Source organism: Balaenoptera physalus, assembly GCF_965194825.1.
Source record: "Balaenoptera physalus genome assembly, chromosome: 11".
Taxonomy (NCBI): domain Eukaryota; kingdom Metazoa; phylum Chordata; class Mammalia; order Artiodactyla; family Balaenopteridae; genus Balaenoptera; species Balaenoptera physalus.
In genome coordinates, this window is record NC_138896.1 from 79,427,001 (window position 1) to 79,451,415 (window position 24,415).

Here is a 24,415-nt window from a genome sequence, read left to right on the forward strand (position 1 = left end):
CTGACATGGCTCTTTGAGCCACCTTTGATTGAATTCCCGTACCAAGGGAAGCCCTGAGGATTACTGGTCCGGGCAACCAACTGCCAACCTGTTTTTTAGTATGATAATAGTTTCCAGTATTCTTACCGATCCGCACTCTTCTCAGGTGACCTTTGGTGTTTATGAGACATACCTTTTTTCTAGTGTGGTAATAGTAAATCTAAGTTAATGTGTGTACAGGCCAGAAATCTCATCTTGGAGCATTTCTGATTCTTCTCAGAAACGTAAGACCATTAATGCATAGAATGTTGTTGCTGATACTGAAAAAGTTTGGGAACCTTGGGCCTTTGGGGGACACACAGAAACAAGAAGGGAGGTGAATGAGGAAGGGACACCCGTCGTAAAGAAGTAGCTGTTCTTATGATCTTTTTTTACTGTAGAAATCTCCCAGAAAGCTTTTCAGCAGCCAAATCCAGATTGATTTATAAGTAGTCTTTTTTTTTTTTTTTTTTTTTTAGAAAAAAACAACATCAACAGGAGTTTAATAACATGTATACCTCCAGTATACAAGGGAGATACCCAGGAAAACTGAGTAACTCCTGTAAATAGTGTTTATGACTGTGTTAATTATATTCAAATGTTATTAGTGCTTTTGTAATCTTATGTGTCCGTCTGCTTTAGATTTTATTTTTATCCTCTTCCCTACCACAATGCCAGATATTTGGAAGAACTCAGATGTTTGTTGAATGAATTAATAATAGACCTCTTACATCAAAGTTATAAAACCACAAGAGCGCTAGGAAAGTGACAGGCTCTAGCCAAGAGGCTAAGAGCCAAAGATCTCTGAGTTCTGTCCCAGCTCTGCCATTTATTTGTGGGGTTTTTTTTTATTTACTTATTTATTTGTTTGGTTGTGCTGGATCTCAGTTGTGGCATGCGAACTCTTAGTTGCAGCATGCATGTGGGATCTAGTTCCTCGAGCAGGATTCGAACCCGGGCCCCCTGCATTGGGAGCGTGGAATCTTAACTATTGCACCACCAGGGAAGCCCCTGCCATTTATTTGTAATATATCCTTGGGCAAATTGCGTAACCCCTCTGTGCTTCAGTGTCTTTTGGTTTGTTGGTTTGGGGAAAACCAACTTCATAGGATTCTTGTGAGGATTAAATGAAACAGTACAAGTAGATCACTTACTATGTTGTTGGGAACATAACATGTTAAGCCCCATAATGAAGATACTGATAATAATAATAATGATGGTGATTAACAAAGGCAAACCTATCCGGGGACTTCCCTGGTGGTGCAATGGTTAAGAATCCACCTGCCAATGCAGGGGACACGGGTTCAATCCCTGGTCCGGGAAGATTCCCACATGCTGTGGAGCAACTAAGCCCGTGCGCCACAACTACTGAGCCTGCCCTCTAGAGCCCGCGAGCCACAACTGCTGAGCCTGTGTGCCACAGCTGCTGAAGCCCGCATGCCTAGAGCCCGTGCTCCGCAACAAGAGAAGCCACCGCAATGAGAAGCCTACCCATTGCAATGAAGAGTAGCCCCTGCTCACCGCAACTAGAGAAAGCTCGTGTGCAGCAACAAAGACCCAATGCAGCCAAAAAAATAAATTAAATAAATAAATTTATTATTTTTTTTTAAAAGGCAAACCTATCAGTTAAAGGGTAACTTTTCATTAATTAAATAAGATTGTGGGATTTAAAAAAATATTTCCTACTTTATCTTTTAAGGAAAAGCAGTTGTTGGTTGTGGATCTTTTCCAGTTAATAATGTATTTATTTGTTTACTTTGCCAGATGTCAGGGCAAAATTTTTTTAATCCTTGAGTACAACGGGAAGGCTAAATTATATCTGTAAAAGTGCCCATGATATAGGCTAGAGAATCAGACTCAAGGAAGAGGGTATAAAAGGGGGAGTTGTAGGAGATAGAGACTGGAAAACACAAGGTGCATGTGGAAGGAGGGTGGGTGTACGAATGCTACTGGTAATTGCTTGGAGTGCCATTGATGAAAATGGGTTAGTTTCCCTAACCTTGCTTTCAGTTAAGGTGACAAAAACAGAACCCAAAAACTTTCCTTACGTTCCTATATGATTGCCAACTTTTGTTTAATGAAGTGGTATTTTTATCAACACCTCTTGAAAGATTTTGCAGCTTGATTTTAAGAATAGAATTGTTAAGTCAGTCAGTAATTAGATGAAGAAAAATCACCCATTAGAAGCAGCAAATTTTAGAAGAGTCTCCAAGAAACAGTCATCATAGCCCTAAATGGTTGTTTCATCCATTGTTTTTCTTTGTAAGAGTTGTGTAAATTCTTTTTTTTTTAAATAAATTTATTTATTTTTGGCTGCATTGGGTCTTCGTTGCTGCGCGCGGGTTTTTCTCTAGTTGACGCGAGTAGGGGCTACTCTTTGTTGCGGTGCGCAGGCCTCTCATTGCGGTGGCTTCTCTTGTTTTGGAACACGGGCTCTAGGCGCGCGGGCTTCAGTAGTTGCAGCTTGCGTGCTCAGTAGTTGTGGCTTGCGGGCTCTAGAGCGCAGGCTCAGTAGTTGTGGCACTCGGGCTTAGTTGCTCCGTGGCATGTGGAATCTTCCTGGACCAAGGCTCGAACCCGTGTCCCCTGCATTAACAGGCAGAGATTGTTAACCACTGCGCCACCAGGGAAGTCCTAAATTCTTTAATGTATTTACTGACATTTATTAGAAACACTTGGGTTATGCTTGAGTATATGTGGTTATGTTTTGTTGTCTGTGTAATTAGGTTCAGTAGACCAACAGAATTTTTCTCTTAGATGAAGAGTATAAATTATTAGACCACAGTGTTAACCTTGAGAGTTGTAGAAAGTAGCCCCTTTATTTTATTCATTGAAACCCTATGCCTGGCTTCTTGAACTATTATTTTCAAATTTTATTATTTCCTTTTTAAAAAACAGCCAATCTTTTTTTAGAATTATAATGTGCTACCTGTCATGTTAGTCATCTAGGGTTGGTAAAAGAATCTAAAGTAGATTAAACATTCACCATGAGATATAAATGAAATAATGATAGCAGTAGTAATTTTCCTGAAATATTAATTATTTTCAACCAATTTATGCCACTTTTGAGAGAAATAAAGCTGTGGCTTGATCCACAGGTTTTTATATGCTTGGAATCATTTCCCAAAAAAAAGACAAAAGGAAAACTGGAATTCAGTCCAATTAGTGTCTAATGCAACTTTGCTCTATTTAGGGAATTGTGCCGGAGACTCCAGTGGTTTCAAAGTCTAGTAAGACTCTCTTTGGGATTTGAGGAGTTTCTAGACAAATTGGCTATAGAAGAGGTATAGATGATAAGCTGTTTCTTGGTGGTTGTTGCCATTAGGAGTCAAAGAAAGGAGAAAGAATGTCCAGATTTTATATTTGTTTCTTTTTGTTTATCTTAGAAGATGGGGAGGAAAGGCGATTCATGGAAGAAGTATCATTTGAGATGACCCTGAAAGTGTGTCATACTACATGTGATGTATTCAGTGACAAAAAACTGAACCTGAATCTGATCAAGATTCTAGATCCAACTGCCAACTTGCAGGACATATAAACAACTAGGGACATAGTCTAAATGATGTGGTGGAAAGACAATGTGATGTTTTTAGTTTGGCACATGTTGAACAGGAAGGTTTTCCATAGGTTCTGGTTTGCCTGAAACCATTTATACCTGTTGTCCCAGCATAATTATTAAAAGTTCTTCCTTTCACGTTCAGACGCTTTGTATTGTCACCCTCAGAACCAGAAATGCAGTTGGAAGTGTGATACAGAAACTAGGACTGGAAAGCCATTTTCATTTAATTCTGTGACATTTATTGGCCCAGGAGATACAGAGATAAGATACATGAGGAGGCTACAGTCTTATGGAGTAAGGAGACAGGTTGATAGTGTAATAAGTGTTTTAATAGGTGTGGTGAAAACTTTGGAGAGCAGAGCTAATTTCCTGGCTAGGGGCAGGGGTGGAGTGGAGCAGTAGTCAGAATGGGCTTCCCAAATGTGTTGGTTAAAGATAAGTCAGGGTACACCAAGAGGGAAAAGGGCGCCATGCCTTTCCTTAAAATAGTACTGACATTTACAAATAGGACTAATGTTTAATGTAGAATTAACATTTACCAGTAGGAAAATGTGGTGCAACACAGGCTGTGTGGGGCAGATGTGGAGAAAGATAAGACTGGGTCAGAAAGAAGTCAGTAACAGTGTTTGGGAATTCTCTGCATAGGGATAGACGGTGATAGCAGGGGGAATTTATAGAGAAAGAGAAGAACAATGGGAAGGACAAAGGAGCCAACAAAAGATCCAGTTGTCAAGAGGGAACCCGGCTGGTCAGAAGGAATGGCAAAGGGGTGAGAATCAACAGTAAGAGGCTGCTGCCAAAGCTAAATTCATAGGCTACCACCTAGGACTATCTCACATGACTACACATATCCACAGCAAGAAAGTGGTCTTCCTCCACTGTGAAGGTTCTCATCAACCAAGCCTGCAACTAAACTACCAGACTTTCCAAAGGAATGGGTGATAGTAGTAGAAAGAGGATGGCACCCACCTGGCCAGCTGCTTCTGCTAGGTCACTTCTATCAGTTGCTGAGGTAACAGATGTTATGGCTACATTAGCCTTCAACAGACATGCACGTGCAAAATAGAACTCAGGCAGAAATGTTTTGATTTGGCTCTTTAGCACGTGGTTCAGAGTGTCTCACCCACATTTAAAGCAAAGGTCAGATTTTAAGTTAAATCTCCAGTCACTCTTATGAAGAAATAGTTACAACAAATTTAATTTAGAGTATCATGTATTCTCTGTGCCACGGCTGGTTCTTTAGTGGGTTACTGTGTGGTGTAGACCTTTTTATAGAATTTAGCCTTAGTCTGAGAAAAGCTGGTTCCTGGCCCAGACTATACACCAAGCACTTCTAAAGACACGATTTGTGTTAAAAGGAAAACAGATTCTATTAATCTTTTCACCTCATCATAGTTCCTAAAAAACATTTATTTCCATTTGACTTGCACATCTAAATAAAATGGGTTTTTATTTAGCTCAATAAGGCTTTCATTTATCTTCCTTTTTTAAAAAATAATTTTATTTATTTATTTATTTATTGACTGCGTTGGGTCTTCGTTGCTGTGCACGGGCTTTTCTCTCTAGTTGTGGCGAGCGGGGGCTACTCTTCATTGTGGTGCGCTGGCTTCTCATTGTGGTGGCTTCTCTTGTTGCGGAGCATGGGCTCTAGGTGCGCGGGATTCAGTAGTTGTGGCTCTCAGGCTCTAGAGCGCAGGCTCAGTAGTTGTGGTGCACGAGCTTAGTTGCTGCGCGGCATGTGGGATCTTCCCAGGCCAGGGCTCGAACCCGTGTCCCCTGCATTGGCGGGCGGATTCTTAACCACTTCGCCACCAGGGAAGCCCCGGCAGTGTAGGTTCTTGATCTCAGTAAGAAAATTGCTCTAGTGTCACAATGCAATATAGAATGCAGAAGGGGAAGATAGGTTAAGGATAAGAATATAGGGAGAAATGATTGCTCCAAGATTGTAGCGTTAGGATTGGTAATTTCAAGAGACCTTTTTTAATTAGGAAAAATTTCAAACACAAGAAAAATTGAAGAATGCCAAAAACTTCCATATGTGTCCATCACCTAGATTCAGCAGTTGTTAGTATTTTGCCATATTTTCTTTATTTGTTTATGTATATATGTAGAAATTATCCTTTTGACTTTTTATTTTGATATAATTTCAGACTTACAGAAAAGTTGCAAGAATAGAACAAAGAACCTCATACATATACTCTTCATCCAGATTTTCCAACTGTTAACATTTCACCCTATTTGCTGTTAACATTTTACCAAATTTGATTTATCCATCTCCCTTTCCCTCTTCCTTCCTCCTCCCTCTCTCTCCCTGAACCACTGAGAGTAAATTGCAGGCGTGATAACCTTACTCCTAAATATTTTCATGTGTGTTTTCTGTTTCTCTTCCATAACTACCATATAATTCTCAAAATCAGGAAATTAACTACAAGCTGATATATTACTATTATCAAATACACAGACCTTATTCACGTGTTGTCAGTTGTCTCAATAATGTCCTCAGAAAATCCTGAGTCATGCGTTGCATTCATCTGTCATGTCTCTTTAGTCCCTTTAATCTGGAACAGTTCCTCAGTTTTTCTTTGTGTTCCATGACATTGACATTTTTGAAGAACCATGGTCATTTTCTAAAATGTCCCTCAGTTTGGTTGTATCTTATGTTTCCTCATGATTAGATTAAAGTTGTGCATCTTTGGCAGTAATATAACAGAAATAATTTTGGGCATCATATCAGGAGGCACCTGATGTTGAATTGTTCTGTCGCTGATGATGTCAACTTTAAATAAATATCCTGTTACTCCTCAAAAATTTTTTTTTAATTATTAATTAATTAATTAATTTTATTATTTTTTTTTTGGCTGTGTTGGGCCTTTGTTTCTGTGCAAGGGCTTTCTCTAGTTGCGGCAAGCGGGGGCCACTCTTCATCGCGGTGCGCGGGCCTCTCACTGTCGCGGCCTCTCTTGTTGCAGAGCACAAGCTCCAGCTCCAGACGCGCAGGCTCGGTAGTTGTGGCTCACGGGCCTAGTTGCTCCACGGCATGTGGGATCTTCCCAGACCAGGGCTCGAACCCGTGTCCCCTGCATCGGCAGGCAGATTCTCAACCACTGTGCCACCAGGGAAGCCCACTCCTCAAACATTTATCTTCTTAGCTTTAATGTCTCCTTATGATGATTGCCTGAATCATTTATTATAATCATAGTTGCCAAGTAGTGATTTCATAATTCTGTCATCCTTCTACATTTATTAGCAAGCTTTCTACAGTATGGAAGAGTTTTCTCTTCCCTTCCCTTTCTTCTTTCCTTCCTTCCTTTCTTTTTCTATAGCAGTGTGAATTCATGGATTCATGTTTTATTCAGTCGATTATCATCTGTCACTATCATTGTTTATTTTGGTACTCAAATTGTCTCATGTTTGGCCAGTGGGAGCCCCTTATGTCTTTTTGGACCCAATCATTCTTTGAGTCCTTTCTTACTTTCTGACACAAAAAAAAGATGTTCTACATTCATCTTGTACTTAGCTTTAGTCCTGAAATCAGCCATTTCTCCACAGAGCCCTAGTTTTTTAAACTAGAGAATGGTATTGACAAACCAAGATCTGAGTATATGATGTGTTCATTACTTCTAGGCCCACTTGAGTGGACAGAGTTAAGAAATAGATGTATGTATATTCATATCCATACATACATGTATGGCTATATTTACTGCCTCACATGTCTATATTTATTTCTATATCTATTTATTTTTATACATTCAGATCTATTAGAGTCTATTTTATACATTCAGATCTTCTAATTCATACCTTACACCACAGAATTAATTGTCTTTCGTATTTCCATATCTGTAATTGTCTTTCCCAATAGTGAGAAACCTGGATGCCATTATCTACAATTTATTTATTTTTTAAAACATTTTTAGAATATACAGAAAATAGTTTCAGAATTACTAACCAATGCTTCTGTGGGAAAGAAGCCTATGTGTAGATTTGTTTTCTCTTTGTTATAAAGTTATTAACATGGAACAGTAGTTCTCAAGGTGGGGCAATTTTATACCCCCAGGGACATTGGGCAATATATGGAAACATTTTTGGTTGTTACAACTGAGGGGCAGTGCTATTAGCATCTAGTGGGTTGAAACCAATGAACCTCCTAAACACCCCGCAATCCACAGGTCAGCCCCAAAACAAAGAATTATTTAGCCCAAGTTGTCAAAAGTGCTTAGAAAAAAACCCTAACATACAAGTAGGAAAATATCTACTGAAGGATATTATGTAGATATTTTTTGCCAAACCACTTGAAAGTAAGATAAAGGCATCATGATACTTGCAAATGATATTTACATATACTTTGCAAATGATGCAACCAATAAGGGCTTAATTTCCAAAATATACAAACAGCTCATACAATTCAATAACAGAAAAACAAACAACCCAATCAAAAAATGGGCAGAAGACTTAAATAGACATTTCTCCAAAGAAGACATACACATGAAAAGATGCTCATCATCACTAATTATTAGAGAAATGCAAATCAAAACTATACCTCACACCCATCAGAATGGCCATCATTAAAAAGTCTACAAATAATAAATACTGGAGAGGGTGTGGAGAAAAGAGAACCCTCTTACACTGTTGGTGGGAATGTAAATCGGTGCAGCCACAATGAAAAACAGTATGGAGGTTCCTCAAAAAACTAAAAATAGATTTGCCATATGATCCAGCAGTCCCACTCCTGGGCATATACCCAGTTCGAAAAGAGACATGCACCCCAGTGTTCATAGCAGCACTGTTTACAATAGCCAAGACATGGAAGCAACCTAAATGTCCATCAACAGATGAATGGATAAAGAAGATGTGGTATCTATATACAATGGAATATTACTCAGCCATAAAAAAAGAATGAAATAATGCCATTTGCAACAATATAGATGGACCTAGAGATTATCATACTAAGCAAAGTAAGTCAGAAAGAGAAAGACAAATACCATATGATATCACTTGTATGTGGGAATCTAAAATATGACACAAATGAACATATCTACGAAACAGAGACAGACTTACAGACATGGAGAACAGATTGTGGTTGCCATGGAGGAGGTGGGGTTGAGGAGGGAAGGACTGGTAGTTTGGGATTAGCAGATGCAAGCTACTATATATAGGATGGATAAACAACAAGGTCCTGCCGTATAGCACATGGAACTATAATCAATATCCTGTGATAAACCATAATGGAAAAGAATAAGAAAAAGAATAAATGTATGTATAACTGAGTCACTTTGCTGTACAGCAGAAATTAACACAACATTGTAAATCAACTTTTTTTAAAAAAAAAAAAGATAAAGGCATCGTGATACTTCCTGCTTTAATACTCCTAAGAATAAGGACGTTGTCCTACATAATGACAGTTCCAGAGATGGGCAGCTAGAACCTTTGCAGACCCCAATGCGTGATATTGAAAGAGAAGATTTGTAGTTGCTGTGACAATGCACCTGCCACTGGAAAATCTCTCTCAATCTCTCTCTCTCTTTGCCTCCACCCTTACCATGACTGTTTGAAGGAAGAGTTGATAGACTGGCTAAAATAGATGAACCTAGAGTCAGATTTTCTTTTAAATTATTAATTTATTTATTTATTTATTTTTGGCTGTGTTGGGTCTTCGTTTCTATGTGAGGGCTTTCTCTAGTTGTGGCAAGCGGGGGCCACTCTTCATCGCGGTGCGCTGGACTCTCACTGTCGTGGCCTCTCTTGTTGCGGAGCACAGGCTCCAGACGCTCAGGCTCAGTAGTTGTGGCTCACGGGCCTAGTTGCTCTGCGGCATGTGGGATCTTCCCAGACCAGGGCTCGAACCCGTGTCCCCTGCATTGGCAGGCAGACTCTCAACCACTGCGCCACCAGCGAAGCCCCTAGAGTCAGATTTTTGACAGGGAGAAGTAAGATATGAAGATGAAAACATGGTTTTGTAATATCTAAGACCTGCAGTGATTACACTGTGAAATTTTATTCTTAATTCTTTTTTGATAGATTGAAGTTGTTATGCCTGAGTTGTTTGTAAACCAAAGTAGTAGTCAAATAGAATGTACTAGAAGAATATGGCCTACCTGATGATACATTTATTTCAGGCAGTGTTCAGTAGTAGAAAGTTCTAATACAATGAAAGATGATGAGCAGAGTAACTAGAGAGAAAAGAATTAGGGGAGGGAGCTTATTTGAGATGTAATGCTGGCTCTAATTTATTTTGATAAAATCACTTAGGTTACATCATTTAATAATTAAGGAGGGCTGGGCTTCCCTGGTGGCGCAGAGGTTAAGAATCTGCCTGCCAATGCAGGGGACACGGGTTCGAGCCCTGGTCCGGGAAGATCCCACATGCCACGGAGCAACTAAGCCCGTGCACCACAACTACTGAGCCTACACTCTAGAGCCCACAAGCCACAAGTACTGAGCCCATGTACCACAACTACTGAAGCCCGCATGCCTAAAGCCCGTGCTCCGCAAGAAGAGAAGCCACCGCAATGAGAAGCCTGCACATGGCAACGAAGAGTAGCCCCCCCTTGCCAAAACCAGAGAAAAGCCTGCGTGCAGCAACGAAGACCCAACGCAGCCAAAACTAAAATAACTGAAATAAAATAAATAAATTTCTAAAAAAATAATAATAATTAAGCAGGGCTTCCCTGGTGGCGCAGTGGTTGAGAATCCGCCTGCCAGTGCAGGGGACATGGGTTTGAGCCCTGGTCCGGGAAGATCCCACATGCCGCGGAGCAACTAAGCCCATGTACCACAACTACTGAGCCTGCGCTCTAGAGCCCGCGAGCCGCAACTACTGAGCCTGCACTCTAGAGCCCGCGTGCCTAGGGCCCATGCTTCACAAGAGAAGCCACTGCAACGAGAAGCCTGCGCACCGCAACAAAGAGTAGCCCCCGCTCGCCACAACTAGAGAAAAGCCCACGCGCAGCAACAAAGACCCAACACAGCCAAAAATTAATTAATTAATTAATTTTAAATAATAATGATAATTAAGCAAATATTTGCTTGTTATGTATGTAGTGTTGAGGAAACAGTGATGATGAAGGGAGCACAGTGGAGCTTTCAGCTTAGTTTTTATTTTGTATTCCACAGCTGGGGAAATCATGCTAAAATATTTTTTCTTGAAGAAAAGTTTCTTTCTGTTTTTCCATTTCCAGTTAAGTTCCAAGTGAAAATTTTCTGACTTGTTATGAAGAAATTTCAAAATTGATAAAGAAGAATAGCATTATGATCATACTACTAAATTTCAAACCTTTCATAAGCTCTACATAAGCCTTATATAAGTGAAACATATAATTTGGTATATATTAGTATGTATGTTATAGTACCATTGCCATGATTTACTAAAATAATTTAATCATACTTGTGTTCTTTCTCCAAGGTAAAATGACTAAAATGCTTAATACAGTTTGCTTCTAAATTTTATTAAACTTAGTTGTGCTATGCTGTTAACTATGCATGTTCCAAACATGAGAAAGATTGCTAATCTTTGGTTGTAGAGATTATGGTATGATACTAACTCTTGCTTTTAAAATAAACATATCTTTGTCAGATGACTTGCAGGGTGCACAGTCAGAAACTGAGGCAAAACAAGAAATTCAGCATCTTCGGAAGGAATTGATTGAAGCCCAGGAACTAGCTAGAGCAAGTAAACAAAAATGCTTTGAACTTCAAGGTGAGATCAAGATTACTTTGATTCTTTAGGGGATGTGAAAGCAACAAGATATAACTGAATGGCCCCAAACCTCGAAGTCCAGAGGCATGGTTATCTTCTTCCAAATCTACAACTTTATTAGATATGTGATCTTGGGACATCACTTATGCTCTCTGAGCTTATGTTTCAGATCAGTAAAGTGAGGAGAGTTACAGTTGTACTACTTTCTTGTGAAGATTAAGAAAGGCCTGTACCAATGAAAGATCTTAAAAGTTAATTACACATTAAGTACAGCAAAAGGAAAAAACATAGAAATATAAATTTCTACGTTTTAGTTATACCTAATATTAGCTACTCAGTATAAGATAAGGGAAATTTATATTCCCTGCAGTTTTACAGTGGATTCTTCAGTAAGTGAGAGGAACCAGGCAAGGTTAAGGTATAGAATTTTCTAATGTCCCAACTGATAAGAGTCATAGGCCAGTTGGAGTCTGTGCTATTCCCTAGAGCTTACATTTCTATAGCGTTCACAGCAGTTACCTAGTTGCAGTCAATTAGTACCTTACAAAGTCTTAGAAGCCTCATGTTCTCTAAAATGGCCTTCCTGACCAGGAGGAAGATTTGCATCCCACGGGGAACTGTGAACTTCCTGTCAGTAAGTACTTACTATGTAATTGGCAGTGAACATGAGGATTTTAAGTCTGTTTTTCACATTTAAGCTCAAAATCCTGATTAACAACTATCAAGAATGCTTCTCAAGTAAAGAACAGCACATGTTATCTTGGCAATACAAGGTATAGACAACTACTACTCAGTTGAATATATTTATTACTTACTACTGTTTTGTGCTCCTAAAAAAATCTTTAAACTACCTAACTGCTAACACTGATAACACTGCCTAACTTTTGATTCCTTCAGTGAGGTTTAGGAGAGAATTTCTTAGAACCTTCCAGCTGCTCAATTCTGAATATTTTCATTAAATCACAAAATTACATATACTGTGCTTTACTTTTAGCTCTTTTGGAAGAAGAAAGAAAAGCCTATCGAAATCAAGTTGAGGAATCCAGTAAACAAATACAGGTTCTTCAAGGTATGGAACACCCGAGGCTATTTGGGATTGTTACTGGTTCTTTGTTTGTAGCAATTCAAAAGAAATGGAAAGTGAGAATGCAAAGGGTTCCCATTTTTCAAGGCTTTGGTTCTTCCCTAGAATCTGAGACTGTAACTGGGCTCTTTGTGGCCCTTTTTTTTTTTTTAAGGGAAGAGTCCCTAGTACTCCAGTAGTACCTCCCACTTGGAGTGGGAAGAGGAAGATTGAAGATATGGATTTGGTAAGACTGTCATTTTCTGGGTTATGTAGTGACTTACTACAAAGGAGGCCTTCAGACAGGAAATCAGTTTGAGTAGCTCTGTGCATCAGCACTTTTAGCTTGTTGGTGATGTTATTTCTAATGCTCATAGCACACTTGCACTGCAACAAAAATTATTTACCAAATGGAATAGAACAGTGGTCCCTGCACTCCCTTCATTGGTAAAGGCTGCTCTTCATATCCACCATTTTGCTATCTCTTTGTATGGGCTATCACAGGGTCATTACAGAAATGACCCCTGCCTGTCAAGGGTTTTCTTCGAACCAGAGCTCCTGGTACTTTGAGGTTATAATTGTGAGATACTCCAGGAGATGTCTTTCCTGTGCCACTGTAAAATTCCTAAAGTAAAATTAATTTGCCTTCATTGTCAAAGAAGGAACCAATGTTATTTTAAAATTTTAGTTTGAGAGGTAGGGTAAGAAGTTAAATAGACAAGTAATCTCTGTTGAGACGAAATGGGGAGTCATTGTATAAGGCCTATGATATTTGCCCTAAAATATCCCAAAGAAAAACCTCTTTTTGGGTTTTCTTATTTTTGAGTGGGACATGTGAGTTATTTTAAAAAATTGTATTATGGTCAAACAAGAATTTCTAGGGTAGGTTGTATATCTTTTTAAATTGAAAGCTCTTTACACTCTTATAGTTTAATGCCATTATCCATTAGTTTATATAAATCTGATTTGAATCTATACTTCCATCCTGTATTGTGTATGGGCTATTATCCCTAAAGGTTCTATGATGTAGTGCTTCCTTTTGTCTTAAAGCTGTCTTACGTGGGCATCATTGAGTGCTCTCTAGTGCCAGCATGTATATTTCAGGATTTTATCCACAAGTCCATGGTCATGTTATCCATGGCCATTGTGTCTTCTCAGATTTTTGAACCTGTTACCTCTTAATGCTTCCCACAGACTTAAAAGGTCTAATATTTTCTTTAATGTTTATTTATTAGGCAACTTCTTCCTACGCAAGCCTTAAATCCTCTTAATTATCTTAATTATTCTTCTTTTCTACCTACAGAACTTTTTATACCTATAATTTTCTTGTGTTACTATAATCAAGACCAGTATTCTAGTTCTGAACCAAGTATGATTTTATACAAATTGTTTCCAGTTCAAGTCATGAGGGCAACAAGACCAGATCCTTAAAAAGTATGCCTCTTTCATTAGGCAATATTCGTTAACTTTATTAATTCATTAATTCAACCAATAATTCTTGATTGTTTACTATTCTAGTATTGGAGATAGCACGCATGAGATGTACAGTCTAGTGGAAAAGATGAATAAGCAAATAAGTATATAATATGATGTCCAGTAAGGGCAGAGTAAAGGGCTAGAGAATGACAGAGGGCTATTTTTAGATAAGCCATCAGAGAAAGCTTCTTTAAGGAATTGACATTTGAACAGAAAATTGAGTCAAGAACATCAAAGGTTTTACTAATGCTTACGCTCTGACCAAGCAATTCTATGTCTACAAATTCACCCTAAGGAAAAAAAAAAATCAAGATTGCGTTATAAGGTGTATTGTCTAGAGTAATTAAAATCTGAACAGCCTCAAGTGTCTAAAATAAAGGATTAGTCAAAAAAGTTAGTATAAAAAAAAAAAAGTTAGTATAGCTGGTTTTTATTATTGAAAAATATTCATCAGCAGCCGCATAGAGAACATTGTATTTATTATGATCCCTCCCTATTTTTGTTTTTATATGCGTATAAATGCATAGAAAAAATCTAGGAGAGGAAGTACCAAATGTTAGAAACAATTTTCTCTGTGTGGGAGAAATAAAGATCGCTTTGGGGGTTTTTTCTCTTTGTGTTTCTGTATTTTGACATTTTCTGCATTAAACATGGATTGCTTGTACAGTTTAATCAAAAGCAACAAACAGCTCTGACAGCCCGAGCCATGCAGTAACTATAGTCCCATATGGGCTGTTCTTTTATTCCTGATTACTATGGACTAAGGAAATGATGAGTAAATATACTTTTGTAGCCCAACTGCAGAGGTTACACATCAATATTGAGAATCTCCGGGAGGAGAAGGACAGTGAAATCACAAGCACTCGAGATGAATTGCTTAGTGCCCGAGATGAAATTTTACTCCTTCATCAAGCAGCAGAAAAGGCTGCCTCTGAGCGGGACACTGACATTGCTTCTCTACAAGAAGAGCTTAAGAAAGTGCGAGCCGAGCTTGAGCGGTGGCGGAAAGCAGCATCTGATTATGAGAAAGAAATCATGAGTTTGCAAAATACTTTTCAGCTTCGATGTCAGCAATGTGAGGACCAGCAGAGAGAAGAAGCAACGAGGCTACAAGGTAAGAAATGTATTTTACATAAAGCTCTTAACTCTTGATAACGATAACTTTATAACTTGTACAAAATAACCATTCAGGCTAGTTTTGTCTTTGACAATGATTGGTTGTATAAAGCAGTGTTTTTATATTGGGGCTATAAGCATTCTTCAGGTCTGTAAGCTCTACAATAAATTGAAAATCTTTACAATTTTACATTTTATTTAAATACTGTTAAAAATTATTTGTCTTATAAAAGTGAAGTGAGAAAAAAATATTACTGAAGTTTAGGGTGATGGGAACTTCCCTGAGGCGCCACTGCAAAGTAACAGGAATCAAAGAATAGCCATGTAAAATCTACGTGTTTAAGGGAAAAAATAGTTATGTTCCTATATTAACAAATGTGTTTTGGGACTATTTTAGGTGAACTAGAGAAGTTGAGAAAGGAATGGAATGTATTGGAAGCCGAATGCCGTTCTCTAAAAAAGGAAAATGTTTTGCTATCATCAGAACTGCAGCGGCAAGAAAAAGAATTGCACAAGTATGCAAGAACTCTTTTTTAGGTTCAAAATATTTCTTTATCTTTAGATTTTCATCTAAATTTTAAGTGTAATTTTGATACTTAAATACCTTTTTGGAGCAAAATATTCAGCCAGACTCTTTTTGGCTATCTGGCAGGTTAACCACGCTAAATGAGTACTTCAGCACTTTTTTTCTGCTATCACCTGCATGTCCTTTCCTTTTGGTGTACTAATGGAATACAGATTCATTAAATGCCCCTTCTCCTCACCAAAAGACAGACAGAAGATCTAAACAAACAGACAGCAAAAGGTCTATGATTGAACTTGCCCTTTAAACTAAATGATAATAAATTTCAAATACAAGTTTGTTTTTCTTTCTTGCCAATGATCCCTTCTGTTTATAAGGGTGATCAGGAGGTGGCTATGATAAAGAATTGATACTGTTGAAAGATACAAATTCAGCTTTTGAATTTCAAACAGGGTTATATAAAAAGTAATAATATATGAGATCAAAAATTTGCTAAAACCAATTAAATCTTTCTAACATCCATTACCTTACAGGCAAACCAATGAATGTAATAGATTTATTCCAGCAAATTTAGTGGAGCCCTATTTTCTCATCAACACTTGTTGCACAGTTTAAAATTTATTTCTTCCTTAAATATTTGATCCATTCCATGTTTTTTATTTAAACAATGTGTACATTCTAATTCAGATATGAAAGTAGTACGTGTTTATTATTGAAGCCATTCTTTAATCCATCTCCCTCCCCAGAGTACACCAAAAATGGGAGTCATTACTCTCTTGTTAGCCTTGTCTTTATATTCCTGAAGAGCATTAAGATTAGCAAAAACTCAGTGACCAAGGTCAGTTCCCATAGAAAACAAGCTTTAGGGAAAAATGATAACGAAAGGACTAGATATATCAGAAAATAGTATTCCTCGTTAGCTCTGATAAAAACAAAGGCGGGACTTCCCTGGTAGTCCAGTGGTTAAGACTTCACCTTCCAATGCAGGGGGTGCGAGTTTGATCCCTGGTTGGGGATCCCACATGCCTCTCAGCCAGAAAACCAAAATATAAAACAGAAGCAATATTGTAACAAATTCAATAAAGACTTTAAAAAATGGTCCACATCAAAAAAAAAAATCTTAAAAAAAAAGTTATTTAACCTCACTGGACCTCAATTAAAAAAAAAAAAAGGCAACTGTAATATCGGTTTTACATTTAAAAAATCAAGAACTAGTTGAAGGAGCAAGACGTGCTGACTTATTCTCTAAAACGCCTTACAACATCATATGGTCAATATCAGTATCTTTAAAGCATTTTTTTCTCTTCCAGTGTCATATCTTTCCATAGTCTTTTCTATGTGTATTACTTTTTGAATGTTTAAAGATAACTAATAATAAAGAACAAAACAAATGTTTGTTTTTTATGTAAAAGTTTGTAAAAGCAATTTCAAAATATGAAAAGGACAAAATAAAGGCCCAAAACACAAACAAACAAACAAATAAATGGATGCTCTCACACAGACACACATGCACACATTTGTGTATATGTATGTACCAACTGCTCATCTGTGTGACAGAACATGTGGGCAAATTGTTTGGTATAAAGTGTATGTAAGATGATACAGACACTCAAGTTCTTCATATTTGGAATACATTTGGATCTTGGTGAATCCATTTAGTTTGGTATTCTATCAAGAAATACTGATATTTGATTACCAGTACTGATTATCTTAAACTATTCTTGTTTTGGAATTTTTGATACTTTAAAGATTCAGACTTGATCCCTTATTTTTGAGATATGATTAATTGGAATCTGGCAAATTGTTATATGTTTTTTTTTTAATTACTTCAAATTTTGTTTAAATGTTGAAAAGTAATCCTACAAACTCCTCATGAGATAGAAGCATATGGTTTAATAATATTAGGCCCCAGAAGGGTGGAATATATTAGATCATTGGTCAAGTTATCTGTCTAAACTCACATAAACTATTTAAAGACATTAATTCTGTTTTTTAAACTTTTCTGATTTAATAGTTCTCTAAGTTAATTTGTTAAGCCGCCCCAGCATGTAAGTAGTATTTAGAAGCTAGTCTCCCTTTACAGTGTCTTACATGCCATATAGTTCCTAGCTATATTGCCCTGACAACATCACACTTACACCCTACGATCTGCCTAGCATCTAATCAGCATGGGATTTATACTCTAGTACTTCAGTTACATTATTGAGTAGAATAGCTAAAGCTATTTCTGTTGTAGATGGGAGCCAGATTCTTTAACACAGCTACAGTAGACAGGTCTTTTGTTCTTGGTTGTCCATGGGGTAGAAGGAATTGAACAAAGAATTTCTATTCCTGCTTATCAAGCTGTTTTCCTAGTGTGTAAATGGGACTTTTTTTTTACATCAGGTTGTAACAGCAATCATAGAATTTAAGCTGGAAAACAGCCTAAGAAATTATTGAGTTCTGTCTTCTTGTTTGACAGTGGAGGGCACTGAGACTCTCCTTGTGTTATTTGTGTCTGTGCAAATGGTGCCTGGCACAGATCTCAGAGCTCAGGAAATGCTTACTCAGAGAATGAAATGGCACCAGTTAAATGACTTGCTCAACATCGCACAACTAAATAGTGGCAGATCTGGGGTCTAGAACCCAGACTTCTGGTTCTTTGTCTTGTGCTTTCCCCCCCAATTTGGTGTCTTCTCATTTCAGTAGGTTTATCTTTACTTAAGTTGGAAGTGGCTCCTAAGCTTTAAGTTTCTGTCAGCCATCCTATTTGTCAAGTACTTAAAGAAAATAGTTGGAATATGTGCTTTCTTTTCCTGTAGAAGACCTACACTGAATCTTTTTATGATACAGTTAATATAATGTGATATGACAAAATATACAATTAGTCACCTTCTATTTTTACAATTTCAAACTTTGTGTGTATTTGATTATCTGAAAATAGGACACAGCTTTAAACTTTCATTGTTTTAGTGTTTTAATGCTTTTTACTTATTGAAAATATCATTCTTTTTTACACTTTTCTTTCCTCATCTGAAATCCACTTCATCCGTCCTAGTAAAATGTATAAGAAATTGGACTTCTTGCTGTGTCTGGTTTCTACATGAATAACTCTGTCAATATTTATGTTGCAGTTCTCAGAAGCAGAGTTTAGAGCTTACCAGTGATCTCAGCATCCTGCAGATGACTAGGAAAGAGCTTGAGAATCAAGTGGGATCCTTGAAAGAACAGCATCTTCGGGATTCAGCTGATTTAAAAACTCTTCTCAGTAAGGCTGAAAACCAAGCAAAGGATGTACAGAAAGAGGTAAAGCGAAAAGACATTATGAGCCCAATTATGGTTGGACTTAAAGCCAAAAGCAAATCAGATATTCATGCTAGTTAGAACTAAAGGGAAGCATTACCTGTCACAGAGTTGATACTGGGAGCATCTCTGCCTGGTGATTTCTAGCTGTGTATCATGATCCATATATAGAGAATTCATCAGTAAGGTTTGGTCTCAAAAAATATAAATATACAAAATTACGTTAAAAGTTTTTCTCTACCAGTTAGTTGACCTATATGAGAAGTCCTTTGTACCACATTACTTAATTCACTGTTTATCTTTCAAAGACAGTATCATATTTAATTTAGAATAATTTTGGAAAGCTAACTGGGACCACACCATAATGCTGTCTAAACCCCTCAGGTGACACTGGCCTGAAAAGTTGCTTCTGAGAAAACTCAGCTCATACCCAGCCAGCCAAACACATGTTCTGTGACCGTTTTTTTGGTGGCTTTAAAAAAAAAATCATGTTTAAAATGGTGAGGGTTGATGTTGGAGCAGAGACCCCACCCAGGCTTCTCCTGAGCAGAGCCTTGAAGTTGAGAGTGGGGCAGTAAGAGCTGCGATCAGTCCTACTGGCCTTATACTATTCCCTGCATTGACTTCTGGCCAGCTTAGGGGATGGAGAAGGCTGATGCAGTTTCATCTACCCGGCAGGGCTCACCCCAGTTGTAGACCCTCTTAAATGAAGGATTTGTTTTAAACAGAAGGAAGTTGAAGACAACTCTTTGTCTTCAATAACAAATTTTCCCAAAATTGTTTTTAGAAAATCTGTTTAATCAATGTAGTTTTCCTTTGCACTTTTCTTTCCCTGTAGTATCCTGAACTTGGAAATGATTGTTGTTCTTCTGTCTTCATGTTTGTTCCTAAAGAAAAAAACTGTAATGTTTTTTATTCACATGTGGCCATATTGATTTTGTAATATGTTCATTTTTTATCTTCTTGCTAAGGATATGTATTTTGGGAGAAATCTCATTTTATTTGGTTGGAACACAAATTTTGTGCCAAAGTAAATATACTAGTATTTAATACTGTAAGCACTTTGTGTCCTTTCAGTCCACATGCCATAATTCTTTCAAAATCTGGGAAGAATGCTGTGGTCGGAAGATGATTCTGTTGTATGTTACTCTGAATGCGTTAGCCATTTTGTTGCATTATTTGTTTGCCTGTTTTTGGTCACTGAGCAATCAGTGCGAAATGCTTTAACTGTTCCCACAAATGGCAGTGGCATGTTGTCACAGCATCTAAATTGTTGGTAGCCTTTGGATTGCATTAAATGCAGCACATTTAAAAATATGTCTGATCTTGTCGGTATGTTTCTTTCCTATTTTCTTGTTCAATGTTTTCATTGTGAAATGAAGTGTAGTCACCATACCATGCTCCTTTATAATGTGAAATGGCTTTTCTTTCCGTTTGTCCTGATGTCAACTATTGGATACTAGTCTGTAACTAAAACCTTCTTTAATGAGATTCTTATATCTGTGTAATCCACTGCAAATGAATTACTACCTTTTATTAATGCACATACATTCCCTTTCAGCATTTCCCCTTTTTCTCCTTTCTCTCATAGAATCATACTTAATGTGCACAATGTAATGATTGTGTATCTTCAGCACTGTCACAGGTTCAAATATTACAAACTAAGCAAGCCCAGATATGATTATTTTTGTGAAGAAGAACCAAAGGTGCTGGTAATATTGTGTGGTATTTCCCTCTTAATCAGAACTGAGCTCATTTCTCATCTCTGAGTTAGAAAGCAAGATGGAGCAAAATGATATCCAAGGGAGGTGTGACACTAAGGCTACAGAAGGTGACCTTTGTTCTGACAATTAAATTTTATATATGCGGCAGCTTTTGTTTGAACATTTAAAAGAGAAAAAGTACATGAGCAAAGTAAAATCTAATCCTCAGTGTTAAGAGAAAAATAATGGTATACCATCTTTATATTTGACTTAAGAAAGCAGCTATATATTTTGATTTAGTAGGAATATCTGTAATTTAAGAATTCATAAAACATTGGGCACACAAGTCCACCCTGCAAAGACTGACTGAGGAAAGTTGTTTGGCTTCACCATCTTGCCCTGGGGCCAGAGTCCTTCCCACCCACTCACAAGCTGAAGGTAAACAGCAGGATCTTCGGGACTAAGCTGCCTTCCTGTCATTCTCCACAACTCCTGGAACGGAGAAATGATTAAGTGCTTTGGTATAAAGGGCAGGCTGGATGTAAGAATGGTGGAAAAGGAAAATTTTGGTCAGCAAAGCACGTTTCAGTTATTCTTTATTAGTCACTGTTAAGAATTAGATCATTGAGAATTGATTATGTTCTAAGAGACTTAGTGCAGAGACTAGTCTAGGTACACTGAATTTGCTTTGGCAACCTGCCGGTAACCTTTTGCCTTCTGGAAGGAAGTCCACAGACCCCACAAAAAAAGCTGTCATGAAGTCCATGAATCTTACTCCTTAGTTCATTCTCTGGCATACTACCCAGACTAGTTCTGGGAACGTTGTTAGGTAACAGAGAGTTCCTTTCATATTTTACCTCCCTCTCTGTACCCGTGTCTTTCTTCCCACTTTATGGTGAACTCGCTGCTGACCCTAACCCCCTGCTTCCACCACTTCTGATTAATGTTTTTATACATTTGCATCTGTAATATTTATCTTTGGAGTGCATAATGATGAGCTCCTGATTAATCACTCCAAGGTGTTTGGATTTTTCAGAAGCACCATATAAATGTGTCCTTTATTGAGAAATTTCTAGGATACAGGCAGAAAGGAACTATAGACTTTCCAGCCTCGTGGGCTGTGTTTAGGGAAGAGGAGGCATCTTTCTGGTATGCCAGACCTGTGGTATATTTATTTTATAATCAGCCCTTGTCTGTCTTTCTTCCTTCTAAAACCTTCAGAAATGGCAGAGTGGGGCAGTGGAGGCCGAGACAAAGGCACAGCCAGCAGCAGAACAGTCTTTGCTCTTTGACTGAGAGCCCAGCTTGCATGTAAGATGCAATATCTAGAAGTGAAACCAGTCTAGCATTCCTGCCTTCTGGGGCATTTTAAAGTAGGGGCAAACCATACTATGTTTTGCATTGATCTCACCTGTGTTCAAGGGCTAGGTAGTCTGTCTGAAAGTCATATTATATACAGTGAACTGTTTTCCAGAGCAGGAAATGGCATGTTTCACTATGGAAAAATATCAGAAACAGATTTTTTAAAATTATTTTTAATTGATGCTTATAAGGCTTAAATAGAGAGATAGAAATGTCCCAATCATAGTGATTGGTGCCTTAGATATATTTCTTTGCTTCATTTGCCTAGAAATTCCTTGTCCAGAACACTTTAATACCCAATGATGCTGGGTAAAGGGAGGCCTAATGAGAGTTAATACTTTTTACTTCAAGACTAAAATAGCTTGGCTGACATTACTTACCAGGATATAAACTCAGACTTCCTAACCTTGCCATTTAATTAGGCTATGGAGTTTTTCTTCACTTGCTTTTCTTTTGCTCAGTTTGGAATTTTACTTTTCTCCTCTAATTCTCTTAGTGGAAAAAGTGACCCCTTATATTAGAAACAGATGACACGGTGGTGACTTATCAATTTTTTTTAACACCAGGGCCACAAAATTCTTACATAGAATCAAGTAAACACTAAAGGCTTCTTATTATTAGTGCAAGTGATTCTTATTCTCCTTATAACAAAAAGGCTTGACTGTGGTGTTGCAGGTGACTAAACAGGCTCTGATATATAAGCCTGACTAGACGCATAACTTCATACCCATTTTAAGTTGAGTCTGCACACTCTTTTTTCTTTGCCTTTAGTATGAAAAGACACAGACTGTACTCTCAGAACTGAAGTTGAAGTTTGAAATGACTGAGCAGGAAAAACAATCAATCACAGATGAGCTCAAACAATGTAAAGACAACCTGAAGCTGCTCCGAGAGAAAGGAAATAATGTAAGTCTTTGCAAACTTGGCTTAGCTTTGATTGAGAGGCAGGTGAGAGCCCTGAAATTGATTTTTCAGAGGACTTTATTACTGATTTGAGAAACTAAGACCTGTAGTACACGTGAACTAAGCTTTTCATTATGAAATTCTATGATGGAATCATTGGGCTGTCAGATTTTTGAGTAAGAATTTGCCCCTTTAACCTGTACACCTAGAAGAGCCTAAGGACTACCTGGAGGAAGAGCCTTGTTTGCAAAAAAATAATTTACCTAAGAACTGTCAGCTTTTCCCGAATGAATCTGAAGTTCTGTCACTAAGCCTTCATCTAGCTCTTGTTTTTCCCCCTCTGGGAAACAAAGCACTATACCACCAGGGACCCACTGAAGAAAGAGTAATACATGACGATTCCTTAGCATTTGGCTGTATCAAAAAATGGAGACTTAATGATGGTTTTCATTTTGTACTAATAATGTTCTCACTAAGGCACATTTCTAAAAAGCTTAGTGTCTTCTGGGCCTCCTATAAATATTAGGAAGTATTTGGTGAGTTTCTCTAGGGGGGGTGTGTGGTGTGAAATTGGAACATTTTGGTATAAATTGAGTTTAATAATATTAATTTGTATTTTATTTGCTAGAGAGGCAGATGGTCTTTTAAAAGATGTTATACTAAATAAATGTTGTGTTACACGTTTTAGTGATCATTGCCTTTGTGGGCCCTAATTGATGGATGTTCAGTGTGGTTGATTGTGCTCTGACTTATTCCAAACCCCTGTCATGGCTTGGACACTGCAGTGGGCATGAGCCGCATACTTCCTATGGAGGAAGGCACTCTGCTTAACTTGCAGCACAAGTACAAAAGAGTAATGTTGCATGGCCATCCAGTTACACAGTCACACTCAGAATGCTTATGAGTTGTGTCCAACTGTTCTTTGCTAAAGAAAGTCCTAGTTTGTTTTTTTTTAATAAAGACTTGTTGCTTAAGTAGAAGCCTTTCAGAAATTTATGAATTGGGTATGGAGGCTTTATGATAAGCAAAAATGGATTGCATTTATTTTGAAAATGTCAATTACAGAACTCTTCTGAAATCAGATCATAATGGTTTGGTTACTTCTCTCTTTTGTGTTAATTCATATCTCTCTGATTATGGAATTTCAGTCTACCTTCTACTAAATTAACCTATGAAGACATCTAGGATAATCAGAATGGATCCCTCTATATGATTTAGAGCCTATTTGAAAGTAACGTTGCTATTATTATTTATAGTTATACAAATAATTTACTTTAAGGGTGGATTTCCTATTTTTATGACATTAGACTTATGGTAATGAAATATTACTCTGTAATAACGCTCCTTGTAGTAATTCCCTTCCAATTTAAAAAATTACTGGGAATTCCCTGACAGTCCAGTGGTTAGGATTCCACACTTCCACTGCAGGGGGCATAGGTTCGATCCCTGGCTGGGGAAGTAATATCCCACATGCTACGTGGTGTAGCCAAAAAAATAATAATAATAAAATTAAATTAAAAATTACTTATATTCTTGTAACATCACTGAAAGCCCTGAGATTCAGCTGCCTGTCTTTATATAATAAATGTTTCTCATATGTTGTGTCAGATCTCTTGCTTGATTTAGAAAAATAAATGCCATGCATCACAGGGCATTTATTTTTAAGCTTGAAAGCAATACTATCTCAAGCAAAAGAGTTTTGGTTTAAAAAAAAAAA

General features: G+C 37.6%; 1 protein-coding gene across 44 annotated transcripts in view; it reads left to right on the forward strand.

The window, feature by feature from the left end:
- Positions 1–24,415, forward strand: part of SLMAP (sarcolemma associated protein) — a 151,094-nt gene that overhangs the window by 122,955 nt on the left and 3,724 nt on the right. For 35 of the 44 annotated variants that reach the window (XM_082412190.1, XM_082412168.1, XM_082412211.1 and 32 more), the window contains 6 exons: positions 11,148–11,270; positions 12,265–12,339; positions 14,603–14,923; positions 15,323–15,440; positions 18,562–18,733; positions 22,567–22,701. In XM_082412190.1, the coding sequence (XP_082268316.1) occupies positions 11,148–11,270; positions 12,265–12,339; positions 14,603–14,923; positions 15,323–15,440; positions 18,562–18,733; positions 22,567–22,701 (944 nt within the window). The remainder of the gene's footprint in view (positions 1–11,147; positions 11,271–12,264; positions 12,340–14,602; positions 14,924–15,322; positions 15,441–18,561; positions 18,734–22,566; positions 22,702–24,415) is intronic. The other 9 variants (XM_082412181.1, XM_082412176.1, XM_082412192.1 and 6 more) reach the window with 1 other exon arrangement.